The sequence below is a fragment of the Tiliqua scincoides genome, chromosome 1 (assembly GCF_035046505.1).
Source record: "Tiliqua scincoides isolate rTilSci1 chromosome 1, rTilSci1.hap2, whole genome shotgun sequence".
In the NCBI taxonomy this organism is placed as follows: domain Eukaryota; kingdom Metazoa; phylum Chordata; class Lepidosauria; order Squamata; family Scincidae; genus Tiliqua; species Tiliqua scincoides.
The window spans coordinates 256,413,677-256,430,378 of record NC_089821.1 but is presented as its reverse complement, the minus strand read 5'-3'; the positions used below and the strand labels follow the sequence as shown (position 1 = coordinate 256,430,378).

The 16,702-nt window shown below is 41.5% G+C and overlaps 1 protein-coding gene across 2 annotated transcripts in view; it reads right to left on the bottom strand.

The window, feature by feature from the left end:
* Nucleotides 1–16,702, bottom strand: part of LPGAT1 (lysophosphatidylglycerol acyltransferase 1) — a 78,679-nt gene that overhangs the window by 14,308 nt on the left and 47,669 nt on the right. For both annotated transcript variants that reach the window (XM_066621137.1, XM_066621147.1), the window contains exon 6: nt 6,838–6,964. In XM_066621137.1, the coding sequence (XP_066477234.1) occupies nt 6,838–6,964 (127 nt within the window). The remainder of the gene's footprint in view (nt 1–6,837; nt 6,965–16,702) is intronic.

The following is a 16,702-nucleotide window of genomic DNA, read 5'->3' as shown; positions in this document are numbered from 1 at the left end:
CCAGTTTGAAGAGACACTTTACCAACAGTCTGAGGCTAAGAGGCAAAGAAGGAAGGCCCATAGCCAGGGAGACAGACCAGGGACAGACTGCACTTGCTCCCGGTGTGGAAGGGATTGTCACTCCCGGATTGGCCTTTTCAGCCACACTAGACGCTGTGCCAGAACCACCTTTCAGAGCGCGATACCATAGTCTTTCGAGACTGAAGGTTGCCAATACCTAGCTGTCTGGAAAGGTGCTCACCCCAGGCAAAACCTAGGCAAATAGGGAGGGTAGTCTTGGGGAGGCTTTTGAGAGAGAGAAAAGTCCCTGACAGAATGGAAATAGAGCCCTGGGATATGGGTCAAAGGACGGAGCAGTGCAGGGTAGGTGACTGCAGCCTTTCTATGGCAGAAACCTACCACACTCTAGTATGGAGACACAGGCTGCAATCCTATGCACACTTACCTGGGAGTAAGTAGTTAACTGGTAAGTAAAATTTAATTGATTTCAGTGGTGCTTATGGGCAACTTCTTTGCATTTTGAAGAGATGAATGTAATTTTTCTTGCACCTATTTCTGAAAATATATGTAGAGGTAGTATACACTTTATGATGCAGTTGTCTCTAAGAGAATGCTTATGATAAGATATTTTCAGAGTTCATAAGACAAAACTGGGAGGGGGGGAAGATGTGCCAAGATTGTGTAAAATACAGGTTGAGTCTCATTATTGGCCAGGGTTCTGTTCCCAGAACTCAAGTGGATGGCAAAAATCACACTAAAGCAAATCCATTTAAAAACAATGTCCTTTTGCTCAGTTATTTAAAAACAGCCTTGCTGACCTTTGTAATGCACACAGAGGCAATCAGTGGAGGAGGTGATAATGACTTGCATTCTTTCACTTGCTGAGGGGGAAGGAAGTGTTCTTTCTAAGTGTTCTAAGAGATAATGAATGATGGATTGTCAGCTAGCTGCCCTGTCTCACATCAAGGAGGCTATTGTTAAACAACTGTTTTCCTTTAACTTAAACGGCCCTTCTCAACAAGGGTTAAAAATCTTTAGATAATTAGGTTGTACCTGTAATCGCTTGCATGACTGTCACCCTACTACAGTAAGAAAATCAGTTTTTTAAACTGTGATTTTAAAGGAATGCATTTTTCCCCTTCTCCAGGGATCAGTACATTCCTTCTCATTTGCAGTGGCCATTTGTGTTGAGTCAAATCCAAGTATAAAAAAATCCTTGTATAACAAGGCTGGACCTGTATTCAAGACCCTGTGACAACTAACAAAGTAATGCGGCACAAGTTTTTGTAAGCTGAAGTTACTTCACCTACCATTTTTACATAGTTATCTTCTATAGTAATAATAAATTTAATTAATTAAATTGTAAGGGGCGCACCAAAATATTAGGTTGCCCCGGGTGACAGATGGCCTAGGTACGCTACTGTGCTAATGTGGATTTTCATTATTGAAAGGCAAGGTATAAATATTTTAATGTTTTTAAAGGACAAAAAAGGGGGAAAGGTTGTACTCCTTGTCAACCTTCCCTCAGTGCTTCCTCAAATGAGTTTAGAGGACAAGGAGAGATGACAGTACAGAAAACAAGAAAAGGTTGACTGTCCCCTTGCACACATCTTTCTCTCCCAGCCATCAAGTTAGTTTAGTCAGCTAAGCCAACATGGGGATTAATGCCCAGACCTGATGGCCAACCACCCTGGAGAAGTGGTCTCAGTCAACCATCTTCTTTCTACTTTCAAACAGTCCACTAGCTGTGGAATTTTAGGGACTTCGTGTTAAGGCTAATGTAGACTTGCCCCCCCCCACCATTTATTTTTACAGAACCAATATCAATTTCTTTTGCAACATGAACTTGCAAGGAAAGTCTTGTTGCAGTCTTCCTTGCCTTTAATGGTAAAATGATGGGTAGTGAGTGCACTGGATGAGCACTGAGTCTGTAAAGATGGAACAAAGTGGCAGCTGGTAATGTCAAGAGCAGTCCACGGTCTTAGGCCACTCACTGTCTCTCAGCCTCACCTACCTCACAGGGTTGTTGTGAGAACAAAAGGAGGAGAGGAGCTATGTAAACCTTCTTGAGCTCCTTGAAGGGTGGTATAAAAATGTGAAAAATAAATCAGATCTTCCATCAGCAGTAAGTCCAGTGGGGAAAAAACCCCAAACACAAAGTCTAAAAACTTGCTACTGGCAGTAAAACTGGCAAGAACCTTCTCTAGCTTCTAGAGCTGCCAATTAACATAAGAACAGCCCCACTGAATCAGGCCATAGGCCCATATAGTCCAGTTTCCTGTATCTCACAGCGGCTCACCAAATGCCCCAAGGCGCACACCTGATAACAAGAGATCTGCATCCTGGTGCCCTCCCTTGCATCTGACAGCCCATTTCTAAAATCAGGAGGTTGCACATACACATCATGGCTTGTAACCCATAATGGATTTTTCCTCCAGAAACTTGTCCAATCCCCTTTTAAAGGCATCCAGGCCAGATGCCGTCACCACATCCTGCGGCAAGGAGTTCCACAGACCGACTACATGCTGAGTAAAGAAATATTTTCTTTAGTCTGTCCTAACCCTCCCAACACTCAATTTTAGTGGATGTACCCTGGTTCTGGTGTTATGTGAGAGTGTAAAGAGCATCTCTCTATCCACTTTATCCTTCCCATGCATAATTTTGTATGTCTCAATCATGCAGCTCTAGCTCCAGATATTCCTTTCCAGGCTGAGCATGGATAAATATTAACATATGAAAATGCCTTAGACCAGGGGTGCTCACACTTTTTTGGCTCGAGAGCTACTTTGAAACCCAGCAAGGCCCGGAGATCTACCAGAGTTTTTTTACAATGTTCGCGCCATCATATCATATAACATTTATGTGTACAATGTATGTTGGTGTACCTTGCATAACCGCATGAGCCAATATTGCACAACACAACATAATTAACTATAAACATTTTTTGTAATTACTTGAGTTTACTTTGATGACTTGCACTGAAGTGAATCAGCCAAGGATGCATAGTCCAGACAGTAGCTGCTGACAGCCAGCCTCAAGCACACTTCCAAATGTTCATCAGTCATGGTGGAATGGTACTTGGACTTAATGATCTTCATGTAGGAAAAGGCTGACTCACATAAATAAGTGGAGCCCTTCCTGCCTCAGGTGCTCTTATATCCCTGAGGGCCCTATTGCCTTCAAGTGGCTGCAGCTGTGCAGCACACACTGTTGGATGCCCAGGCCTTACCCTTAAAGGGGCCACTGCTGACACCACATCTACCTCCTCACCAGATCTTCCTCGATTCCAATACAAGTGGGGGGGGGGGGGAGCAGATCTCTATACAGACCAGTGCAAAAACAGGGGAAAGGTGTGGGGGAGGGAATATCTCTGTATAGACATCATAGCAAGTCCAGTGCAAAACCCCTTGCACACAGAACCAACAGATGGAAGTTGGGGGGGGGGCAGATCTCCATACATACCAGTGCAAAAACAGGGGAAAGGTAAGTCAGCCCCAGTAGAGTCAACGGGGCTCACTCCCAGGGATGCGTGGACGGGAGAGAAGCCTGCCAGCAGCTCCTCTCCAGGTCTACTCACCAGTCAGCCCCAGTAGAGTCAACGGGGCTCACTCCCAGGGATGTGTGGATGGGAGAGAAGCCTGTGATCGACTCATTTTGCCTCGCGATCGACCAGTCGATCGCGATCGACGTATTGAGCACCCCTGCCTTAGACAATGCCAAACCACTGGTCCTTGTAACTCAGTGTTGCCTACACTCAACTGGCAGCAGCTCCTTCAGCTTTCAGAAAGGTCTTTAGAGGGGGGTGGAGTTAACACTCAGTGCAGTAGCAGGGAACCTTGGAGGACTCTTGGGGGAACTGCTAAATAGATGTATTTCCAGAGGACCTCAGCAATGAGGGACTCTTGATTGTCTGAGAAGAAGACATGAAGGCTGAGAGCTTGAACTCCTGGGATCTCTAGGGATGGCAGTCGCAGAGGAAGCCCCCAGATATTGCTCTATGCTGGATTGCATTGTATACCGGACGCCATCTTCGGAGAAGATCCGGAGAAGACAGATATGGATAGCTGGGTACACCCCCCCCACACACAGCCTAGATACAACAACATGACAGCAAAAAAAGCTTTAAACTGTGAGTAACCAGTTCATTAAAAGGGTTTAAAAAGAACTGCAATCAAGAGGTTGGAAGGAGGGAAAGATAACTTTAAGATTATTTACGTTGGCTGGTAGCCACCCAGAGGGGAAAAGAGTGAACCTGGATTTAAAGAAACCCTTGCTGGAGTATTTTTTTCTTTTTTGTAATCAGGGTGACTGGAAGAAAAGGCGAGAGATAAGACAAGATAAATAAGGGAAGATAAAAGATTACCCTGCTGAAATGGTATGCATGTAAAAGAAATAAATAACTAACCTTTAACAGCTGAAATAACTTTTACTTTCGCTTTCCTAACAAGAAGGCTGGTTTCAGGCCTGGTAATTTAAAGGCATACTAACTTAATTTGACAGTGTTATTGACCTGGATTACTGATCCACCCCTTTTGGATATTAAAAATTAAGGATTATCTTGGACAAGAAAGGATGCAAGATAATAAGACTTGGATGACTCTTTAATTGTTTGACTGATTTGACATTGTTATTGACTGGAAGTGAAATATTGACTTACCCCTTTTGGATATAAAAATTGGAAATTAGCCTTACAAGAGGGTGAAACAAGATAATGAGAGTTGGTTGATTTTTTAAATTGTTGGACCATTTTATCTCTGTTTTTTTTACAGCCAGAGGTATATTGGCTTGATTTGATATTGATAAGAATGGCATTCAAATATTTAAAGGATGTTAGTAAAAGCCAGTCCTTATTAATGGATTTGTTGTGGGATTTCAGAAGTGAAATTAAGCAACAGGTCAGAAAATTATCTGAACAAATGAAGCAAATAAACTTCTCCCTGACAAGCATGCAGGAACAGATTACAAATAACAGACAAGAAAAAAGAATGGATCAAATGTCGGATGAAACTAAAGAAGTAGAGATTTTTGAAATGAGACAGGAGATGGAAAAAGCAACCGTTATATCAGAATTAAGAATTTTAAGGAAGAAAAAAGAGGGAACTTTCAGAGAGCATGTCGTTTCAAGAAGAATTTTTGGATTAAATCCAAAAAGAACAGAATGAAGAAAAAGAAAGAAGAAAAGAGGGGGATCAAGAAATACAAGAGAGTTAAGAAGAAAAAGAAAAAGTGGAAGGAGCAGTGGGAGGAGCAAGAAGGAAAACACCAACAAGACAGAGAACAAAGAAAGTACTAAGACAGAAAGTGAAAATGGCTGAACAAGAAGTAGAATTTTTTTTTGTAGATATTAATGGACCGAATTCTCCTTAGAAGTGAAGAGAATTCCATTAATTAAATCAAAACAGATGCAAATGAAAACAAATTTGAAACACAAATATTGCGATAATTAAAGTGGTATTAAGATAACTAAAAGGGTTATTTTTTAAAAGAGAAATTATATAAAATGTTTTATAGATGGTACTTAATTCCAGAGAAAATAGTAAAAATGTACCCTGGGTCATCAAACAAATGTTGGATAAGTAAAGAATTGAGGGAACTTTATTATATGTGCTGGATATGCAAAAAAGCAAAGAAATATTGGAAAATGATATATAAACTGTTACAAGAGATACTGAAGTGTGTATTACCATTCAAACTGGAAACATTCCTCTTAAATGCGACATCAGAAATTAAGAACCAGATAAGAAAATATTTTATTCTAAATATTAGTTTAGTGGCAAGAATAGTGTATAAGTAAAATTTGAAGCCTTTTTATGATTGGATAGTTAATTTTAGATAAATATTGATTGTTTAATCAGTAGATTAACAAATACGATAATTTTTGTATTGATGAATAATTTTGTTTTTAGTCATTATCAATTATCAATCCATTACGGGGTACAAGCCGTGATGTGTATGCGCAACCTCCTGATTTTAGAAATAGGTTATGTCAGAATGCCAGATGCAAGGGAGGGCACCAGGATGCAGGTCTCTTGTTATCTGGTGTGCTCCCTGGGGCATTTGGTGGGCCACTGTGAGATACAGGAAGCTGGGCTAGATGGGCCTATGGCCTAATCCAGTGGGGCTGTTCTTATGTTCTTAATTTTTTTTTAAACTAATACATGTTGTAATCGATGGCCAATACCCTCGTGTGTAACCTGTGCAGTCCCAGCCCTAAGTCCAACCTATTTTCCTTACCTGTATCTCAACTTCGTTGCAAAAAAATTTTTTTCATAAAGTCTCTGCCCTATCTGAAGATGTCAATAACTGAACCTGGAAATTTCTGCATACAAAACATGCACTCTACCATGGAAGTTCACCTTTCCCAATGCTCACACAGTATGGTGTAATTAGGAAGGGAAGAAGCTCAGATGTAGGTCTTTTCTGATATCACAAGCAATATCTATGTTCCCAAACATAGTCATGTTGGTCTACAGTAGCAAAAACAAAGACTCCTGCGGCACTTTAATGGCTAACAACACTATTATTTCAGTATAAGATTTCATGGACTACATTCCTTTTCATCAAATGTTTGTAACATTAGTACAGTGAAAGTGACCTTCAGATTTCCACAGTTGTTAACTAGAGAAAAAATTGCCTCTCTAGCAACTGCTATTTACAAGCACACATCCAAGACCCGCCTGTGTTTCCACCCTGAAAATTATTTGCCTGTCCAAATCAGGAAACAGTACTGAAGTATTAGCCTGAAAATTTAACTTCATGTCTCTCATATTCTGAAATGTATTTGAAAGTTAAAAGTTTAATTTAAAATTAAGCAACGACAGAAAGTATATTTCCTACCTGTAATGTACATGGGTAATTGTTGGTCGCCTGTAGCCAAGAATCCAGGTTTGGATGTCTATAGGTTTTGCTTTTGGATACGCAATGGTTGTATCTATTATCCATTGTAGACCTTTTGGTTTACTTTCTAAGAAAGGGGATTATAGAAGAAAAAAGAGGAAACATTAAGGCTTTCAAGTCACCATTAATTTTTGATAGCTTTTGATAATTAACGATAACTAATGTGTACCCTATTGAGATGCAGAAGTATCACCACATCATATAAGCAGGCAGATTGCTGTTGAGTTCTTATTTCTCAAACTGGAATATGAACAAGGAACTCCAAACTGCCAACTGCATCTGTGGTTAACCTTCAAAAGTTTCACAGACTCAGAGATGTGTTCATTATCCAAATTGTGATTACCAGAATGCCCTTTACCCCAAGGTATTTGAAACGTGTATATGCAGTGGTTCTCAAACTTTTGGGACCCACCCCCCTTGGGGCCATAAACTCATTCCCAGTGGCCCCTACTCTACTCTCTAAAAAGCATTATTCAGAATCGCAGTTTGCACAACCCACTAAGGAAGATAATAACAGTAAAATTCAAAACAGTAACAATTGCACATTTACTCAAAATTCAAATAAAACTCTTTAATTTACTCAATAAATTGATGAACTTGATCCAGTGATACAGCTTTGCAAAGTCTGACAGCCATTTCACAAGAATCTTATTACATTTAATAATCACTTTACTGTTCAGTAAATAAGATGGATGGGTTTGATGAAGTACCAGTTTTCAAATGTCTGGTTTAAAAGTCACTTGGAGACTTGGAATGTGGAGGTTAACAAATGCACCAGAAGGTCGTCACCCCAATAGTAAAAAGGATAAAAACAGAAGCTTGAACAGCTGGTAAAGTAAAACATTTGACGAAAACTGGAAGTGGCCTTCCAATGCTTCTGGAGTGCATTCTGAGGCCCATAGAGGCTCTGCACAGCCTCTATGGGCCTCAGAAGGGCTCTAGACACAACCAAAATCAGTCCCTGTGAGTTAGAACCCATGGATTTCATTATCTATGGGTTTCGGTATCTACTGTGGGGTTTGGGAATGGAGCCCCATGGATACTGCAACTCCACCTGTATATACTTGCTTGTCAAGAATGGGTTCATTGGTGTAAATCAACGGGTGAAATGCAGCCCTCACTGTCACTTATTCTTCTTTTTGGAACTCTTTCTCCTTTTCAGTTTGCTAGGTGACAATGCTTTAGTAACAATAGAAGCTGCAACTGGTAGAATTACCCTACTTTGCAGATAGAAACCTCAGCTCATCTAGTAGAAAAAAGAAAACCACCTGAGACTAGAAAGCAGAAAAAGCAGCCTCTAAATGACCAGGACAATTGTTCCTCCTCCAATAGTCTGGATTAGGGAAAGGAAACAGGTAGAAATCAATTGAGGACATCAAACCCACAGAAATCAATTGAACCCACATTTTACTTCAGCCTAAAATACCATTGGCTAGTCGGTTTGAGCCACCCACACCCCACCCTATAGCACCCAACTGTCTCTCACAGAGAATGGGAAACGCAAGGACAAAAAAGCAACGGCTCTTGTATCAAACCCAAAGAAGCAACCCCCTTTGGTTTTGCCCTTTTCAGTACAATGTTGCCTCCCCTTCACTAGTGACAAGCTGCCAAAAGCAAACCAACAACATTATTGTTGGTTTATCACACAAAACATCTTATTATTTATTCATTAAGCATCTAAAGCTTCTTAGGAGCCAAACGAAAAAAAACGACAGCCTGCCCACTGGCTTATCACAAAATTACACCAAAGGAAAATGATATGGGGAGGAAAGAAAAACATGCCAGTTTAGGTAACAAAACTTCCAGGTTAAGAACATAAGAACAGCCCGGCTGGATCAGGCCATAGGCCCATCTAGTCCAGCTTCCTGCATCTCACAGTGACCCACCAAATGCCCCAGGGAGCACACCAGATAACAAGAGACCTGCATCCTGGTGCCCTCCCTTGCATCTGGCATTCTGACATAGCCCATTTCTAAAATCAGGAGGTTGCACATACACATCATGACTTGTAACCCATAATGGATTTTTCCTCCAGAAACTTGTCAAATCCCCTTTTAAAGGCATCCAGGCCAGATGCCGTCACCACATCTTGCAGCAAGGAGTTCCACAGACCGACCACACGCTGAGTAAAGAAATATTTTCTTTTGTCTGTCCTAACCGTCCCAACACTCAATTTTAGTGAATGTACCCTGGTTCTGGTGTTATGTGAGAGTGTAAAGAGCATCTCTCTATCCACTTTATCCTTCCCATGCATAATTTTGTATGTCTCAATCATTTCCCCCTTCAGGCGCCTCTTTTCTAGGCTGAAGAGGCCCAAACGCTATAGCCTTTCCTCATAAGGAAGGTGCCCCAGCCCAGCAATCATCTTAGGTGCTCTCTTTTGCACCTTTTCCATTTCCATTATGTCTTTTTTGAGATGTGGCGACCAGAATTGGACACAATATCCAGGTGTGGCCTTACCATAGATTTGTACAACGGCATTATAATATTAGCTGTTTTGTTCTCAATACCTTTTCTAATGATCCCAAGTATAGAATTGGCCTTCTTCACTGCCGCTGCACATTGGGTCGACACTTTCATCGACCTGTCCACCACCACCCCAAGATCTCTCTCCTGATCTGTCACAGACAGCTCAGAACCCATCAGCCTATATGTGAAGTTTGGATTTTTTGCCCCAATGTGCATGACTTTACACTTACTGACATTGAAACGCATCTGCCATTTTGCTGCCCATTCTGCCAGTTTGGAGAGAACCTTCTGGAGCTCCTCACAATCACGTCTGGTCTTCACCACTCGGAAAAGTTTGGTGTCGTCTGCAAACTTCGCCACCTCACTGCTCACCCCTGTCTCCAGGTCATTTATGAAGAGGTTGAAAAGCACCAGTCCCAGGACAGATCCTTGGGGCACACCACTTTTCACCTCTCTCCATTGTGAAAATTGCTCATTGACACCCACTCTCTGTTCCCTGGTCTTCAACCAGGTTACATAAAGACCAGGTGGCAAGGTCCAATAACAACAATTCTTAGAGAAGCCAAACGGAAAGAAGTTCCAGCTAACTTAATGGGAGGGTCTCTGCTGTCACGTATGCACGCACACAAGACATAAAGAGAGAGATGCATGAAGACAAGGTATGTACCCCTTTCTTCCTCCCCGGTATGCTCTCAGAGACTACAATCCTTAAGTTTGAAAGCCATGCACTATGTTGGGTTGATTATCTCCTACCAGTCTCGGCTCCCAACAGTAGCCATTACTATAGCCCCAGGAGATACCACAGCTACTTTAAAACATTTTAAAGGGCACTAGTAAGCACATTAAAGCTCTACAAAAGCAAAGGCTTTGAAAGAGGAGTGGAGGGGGCAGGTAGGAGGGATAGAGGGGGAAATGGCTCCAGGTAAAGGAACAGGGTGATATTAAAAACAAAGGCAGGACAGAAAGGGAAGAAAGAGACCTGTCAGTACTAGAAACATTGTGGTCTGCTCCCTAGAGCTACATCACAATGGGAAATTTTTAAATAGCCTGATCAATTTTTATATTGCTGTTTCCTGTTGAACAGGAAACAAATACTTTAGAGAAACTGATCCCTCTTCTGTGCCTGGGCAGCTGTTCAAATATAAGCAATACTGGATGTGTAAGAAAACAGGAATAGCTACTATCTTTGATTCAAGATAATATATAACTCAGCTCAGCTGACAGCAAAGACAAGATCTGAGTAAGCTGACTAAACTGTGAATCTCATGCACTATTCAAGATTTTAACCCAAAGTAACATTGCAGAAGGGATTCCAGCCAACAGGGATGATGTCAGAACAAGACTGTTGGGGAATCCTACCTTGCATTCTTTACCTTTTGCATTCTTTACCATTGAGTCCCTTCGGGGAGAAAGGCGGGGTAGAAATAAAGTTATTATTATTATTATTACCTAGTGCAACCACAAATATCTCTAGCAGCCAAGTTAATTTGATATTTTGTTTTGATTAAAAGATACTTTTTTAAAAAAAGCAAATGCTCCATTCCCAAGAGTTCACTGAACTCAGCAGCCTGTCAGATCAATTTTTCAAACTGCTCTCTCCAGGGACCACAGGCTTCCTTCTGTTTTTACTCTGGCATCCACTTTGGACATGTATAGCAATCACAGAAAATCATAATTTTAAAAATCTTGTTTACAGTCAACGAGCTCTGGACAATTAAATCCACAATCTTCCAAAAGTTACACATGAGATGCATATATCATAGTTATAGGAAGAAAAACGACCCAGTGTAGGTCATTTTGGATCATGGAAACAAATCACAGCATTATAGTTCTCATATTAACTTTCTGGCTTCTGGTCCTGAAGCCAGAAGGCAAAGATCAGTGCAAGCAGGACAGACCCAAGCTCCATGGACTCCCTTGGCAAGGGAATGGAAGAGACATCAAAAATGTATAAGTGTATTTCTTCTCTCCATCACAAGGGGGGAGAAGAGAGAATGCACATGCATTTTCCTACAACCACACTGAGCTGCTCTGCTCCAGGAATTCTCCAGCTGTGGCTCTAGCTACTAGAGAAACAAAATAAAATACTGCCACACCAATTCTCTACCTTTCTTCCAACACAAGAAAAAAGATGTAATATGCGGAAACCGTGGCACTGTATCTAACACTGTGGACTAATTTTTACTCATTAAAAAATGCAAAAAGGGAGTGGGAAAGATAGACAATTTAGAACAATCTTATCCTCTGTGGTGGGTTGCGAAGCTCCTGGTGATGCTGGGGAGGCCTCTTCTAGGTTGTGCAGGGCACTACTGGCCTCCAGAGGCCTCAGAACAGCCCACAAAAGCCTTGAAAACTACTTCCAGTTTTCAGAGGCAAACTGGAAGTTGTCTCCAAAAATCAAAAGTGGCTTTTGGAAGCTTCTTCAGGCCATTCTGAAGACCATGGAGGCCAGTAGAATGGGTTGGCAGCTCAACATAACCCAGAAGGGGGATCCTAATGCCTCCTGAATGGCTCTTATTTGGAGCCCATTTGGATTCAAGGCCAGGCGGGAAGGCTCAGCCTGTGACCCACTTTGATGGGCTCACGACCCATAAGAAGAAATAAGAAATAAGAATTAGCTCATGACTAGTAAGAAGAAAAATTCCTTCCATAATGTATTACATACTGTCCATGAAAAATATGTATCAAAGTAAGACTAGCTCAGAAAACAAGATTCACAAAAGGCTATATACAATCACACACATACTCCTAAAGTATTTTTAAGAAAGTTCAGAACACACTGAAATTCCTAGAGAGTAGCATTTCCCAAACGTGGGTTGTGACGTGATGCTCAAAGTCATGCCACAAAGTATTCATGGGAGCCTCTGGAGGCTGTGTCTGGGTTGTGCCAGGCACACAACCCATTCCATTGCCCTCTGCAGGCTTCAGAATGCCTTGAGAAAGTGACGAAAAGTGACTTCCAGTTTGTGCCTGCAACTTCTAGTTTACTTCCGGGTTGCTTTCATGGACATTCTGGGGCCCGCATAGGCCAATGAAATGGGTCACAGGCCAGACCTGGCACAACCCAGAAGTGTCCTCTGGAGGCTCCCAGGAATGCTCTGTTGCATGACATTGAGCATCGTGTCATGACCCAACTGTGGAAGACATCGTGGGCTGCAGTGTTAAAAAGTTTGGTAACTGCTATAGAATGAAAAAAGATAGATCCTAAACCACCAAACCTGAGCCTCCACCAAATCCATCAATACGACAAACAAGGTCTTCATAGCTAACTTGTACTCAATGCTACAAGATATTACTAATGAGACTGGAAAACTCATTATAGAACAAAATTTCAATATTGCATTTATTGGAAAAATACTCAATGAAAGGTTAGTTCAATTGGATCCATTTCAAACAATGCCTTAACCATAATTAAAACACTGATGGGCATCATAATGTTTTAGGCAGCAAATGTTATACTTAAGGTTTTAAATATGTTTACTGTTCCACTGAGCATGAATGCTGCCCCTTTGATGTAAGATACAAATAAATCAGAGTAGCAGCATGCAGGCAGAGCTCTTATTTAGCCAGGGCTCAAAGTCTAAATGGCTGAAGGAAAACAAGTCCCACTGCTTTCTTTCCTTCAGCCCCACAAAAGACTATACAATGGGTTCAGAGGCCAAAAGTGGTGCTGGACTTCTTACCTCCCCTTTTTAACTCTGCATGGGGTTAGTGTGCCTTAGACTTAGAGGTTTCATTCATCCAGAATATACAATAAGCCCATACTATGGCTTCAGGATCAAAGAAGGAACACAAAAGCTATGTCTCCCTTGATTTCCAAGTTCACTGCAAAGATATGGCAAGAGACTGCAAAGTGGCTCACTGCTATGTCTTTAAAGTTCTTGATGATGCCAGGCCCCCCCACCTGCTGTTTTGCATAGGCCTTCTGAGAGAGGGAACTATGAGGAGGGCTGGTGTTGAATCCCTACAGCTCTTAGACATCCACCTCCCCTAAGGGCATTCAGGAATTCATCTGGAGGGAAGAAATGTGGGCACTAATAAAAAAAAAATCTACTACCTTTCTTTCTCCTCTCAAATACATATTTTTATTTTTAATCATATTTGTATTGTTTTTCTCACACATATGGGGATTTTTTTAGTCTACTTTACAGGGTTGTTTGAAGATGGACAAGTCACTCCAAGGACAGACTGAGTGAGAATTTGAACTTGCATCTCCCCTGTCCATCTGACATTCTTTTCACTATCTCATACCAACTCTCAAGGAATATCAAACCCACTTTGCAGGCACCTGAGCAGAGACCAGGTCATAATTTTACTGAAATAATCCTAGGTAAGCTACAGGAAAAAATACAATTTTGTAAATACTTCAGATTGCAAATACAACGAAGATTTTTACCATCTTCAGTGCCACCTCTCATGAGAAAAGATGCTTCCTCTGAAAGCAGCAAATTAACCCGTAGTGGTTTGAATGAAACCCTGTAGACTACAGGATGCATGTATCTATTATTCTCTATAGGCCTGCACTTCTCTCTAGGTCTCTTGCAAGCGGAGGCTGCCAAGTGAAATAGTTTGGCCTAACAGCTCTGAATGTACGCTGTAGTTGGGCTGCTTTCATCCAATGCCAATACAAATAGTTCTCAGGACAATCGTCGAAGAAAGGGGCTTTGGGGGCTCAATATTAGCCATTCAAGTGTAACACTTCAAGGTACACAAAGGCTTTGTAGGAAATGTTAATGTTTCAGAACTCAAAAGTTTCCCTTTGCAACTTTAACACCCAAAAATAAGGCATACCTGTATCACTAGTAACCTGGATGAGGCAGAACCAAAAGTACAAAAGCAGTACTAAATGAAAACCATAGAAATGTTCCTTTATCCCTTGCAACCTTACAAACAAGCCTGGACCTAATGTAATGAAATATTCAATTTAACTACAATTCTTACATCTTGACCCCTGCTGCCTGGCAGTGAGTTAAGCAATGCAACATGACAAGTAGTGGTAGGAGGCGAGGCTTGGTGAGTAGAGCTCCAGTGTGCAGCTTTTGTGCACTCAAAAAAGCCCTCCCGTCTGCCCTGATCCTCTTACCAGTGTTTGCATCATGTTGCATCCAGACTCCCAATCTAAAAGTAACTGGCGATGACATCATCACCAGTTACTTTTGGTGGTACTTCCAACAGGTAGACCATATGAAGTGGTACAGCAGGAGACAAATGTTGAGAAACACTGATCTAGCCAGCCACTACTGGAAACAAGGTGCTGCACTAGGCAGACCCTTAGTCAGATCTAGCAGGGCTCCTTCTCAGGTTCTCACATTACTCTTCCCCTGAAATATCCCACCTGATAAACTATTATTCAAGGTTCCAAAATCTGTCCAAGTAAAATATATTGCTTTGCTCTATAGTACTTATTCTGTGGAACACTCACAACAGAGTGAGTCCCTCAGTATCTGCAGGTGATCGGTTCTCAGACCCCTTGCAGGTACCAATTTTGGTGGATAATTAAATACACAGAAAAGCCCTCAAAGCTCTAGGATGTGACTGGAAGCACCTTATGGTCATGTCCAGGAGGTGTTCTGAGGCCCAGGGAGGCCGTGCACAAAAACAGTGAGTTTTTGTAACTGAGCACCATCGGAAGGTGCTTCTGGACTTGGGCAGGAGGTCCTCTGAGGGCTGTAAATTTCTGCAGATTTATCTGCAGAAATTTGTACCTGTGGGGGGGATGGATCCCCTGTGGATACCAAGGGCCCACTTTACACCAAAGGGGTCTAAGTTGTTAGCGACAACCTAGAAAAGACTGTGGTACTGGTGGACAGTTCAATTAAAACTTCAACCTAGTGTGTGGCAGTGGTTAGAAGGCACATTCCATAATAAGGGTCATTAGGAAATGGTTTGGGAATAAGACACCAGTATTAGATTGCCCCTACGCAAGCACCTGGTGACCACATTTGAAATGCTGTGCATACAGGTTGAGACTAATTATTTGCGTGGGTTCTGTTCCAAGCACTCATGTGGATTAAAAAAAAACGCACTATAGCAAATCAATTTAAAAAACAAAGTTTCTTTGCTCCAGTGATTGCAAAACAGCCTTACTGACCTTTTGACTTTAAGGTAAGAGTCATTAAGAAGACAATCCATCAGCACTTCACTCAGCTCCTCCCTTCACCAATGCAAAATGATCATGGAAGGAAGGGGTCCAAAGGAGATAGAAGGATTGATGGATTGTTAGCCTGCTGCCCTATCTCTCTCATTAAGGAGACTGTTGTTAAAGGACTGCTCAGTTTTTAAAACTGATTTTAAAGGGGTGTATTTTTCCCCTTCTCCAGGGATCAGCACATTCTCTCTCATTTGTAGGGGCCATTCCTGTTGAGTCAAATCCGTGTATAAAAAATCCGTGTATAAATAGGCTGGACCTGCAATTCTGGTTACCGCACCTTGAGAAGAACATTGTTATGCTGGAAAAGGTGCAAAAGAGAGCAACCAAAATGATGAGAGGAACATTTTCCTGGACTAGGTGGGTTTTTGACCTGATCCAGCAAGATTTTCATTATGTTCTGGCTCCTCTTCAAAGTCCAGTCCAAAGTAAGCTCACCTATAGAAGTTGTGTTTCTTACAGTGACACAGCAATGATACAACAGGATTAGTCTATATGGAATGGGTGGAGGCTTTGTTTAGGTTGGCTGATAGACATCAATAAGGAGCAAAATTCTGTTGTCTAGATCAGTGTTTCTCAAATGGTGGGTTGGGACCCACTAGGTGGGTCACGAGCCCATTTCAGGTGGGTCCCCATTCATTTCAATATTTCATTTTTAATTTATTAGACTTGATGCTACCATGGTGTGTGACTGCATTTGGGGAAATGTTACAGACCTGTACTTTTAACAAACAACTATATATATTCTTTTAGCAAAGATAGTCAATGGGACTTACTCCTGGGTAAGTGTGGGTAGGGTTGCAGCCTAGGATTGTTAAGAATTTTCCTGCTTGATGATGTCATTTCCGGTCATGACATCACTTCCAGTGGGTACTGACAAATTCTCATTCTAAAAAGTGGGTCCCAGTGCTAAATGCATGAGGACCACTGATCTAGACTTCTATAAACATGCATGAGTATTCACTATCACTGAAATTCATAAGTATCTTCATGAATACTATCCATTCCCCTTATATATCTGCCACTGGCAAAATTTGACAGAACATTTAAACATGCAGATTTGATAGTATGCCAGTCCCTTAGCCCACTTCAACCCAATTGTCTTGCTACTAATGAGTCTTTTCCACTTTACATGAGACCAAATAAATAAACTGAATACTCCAATGATATGTTTACAGCAGTCACAGA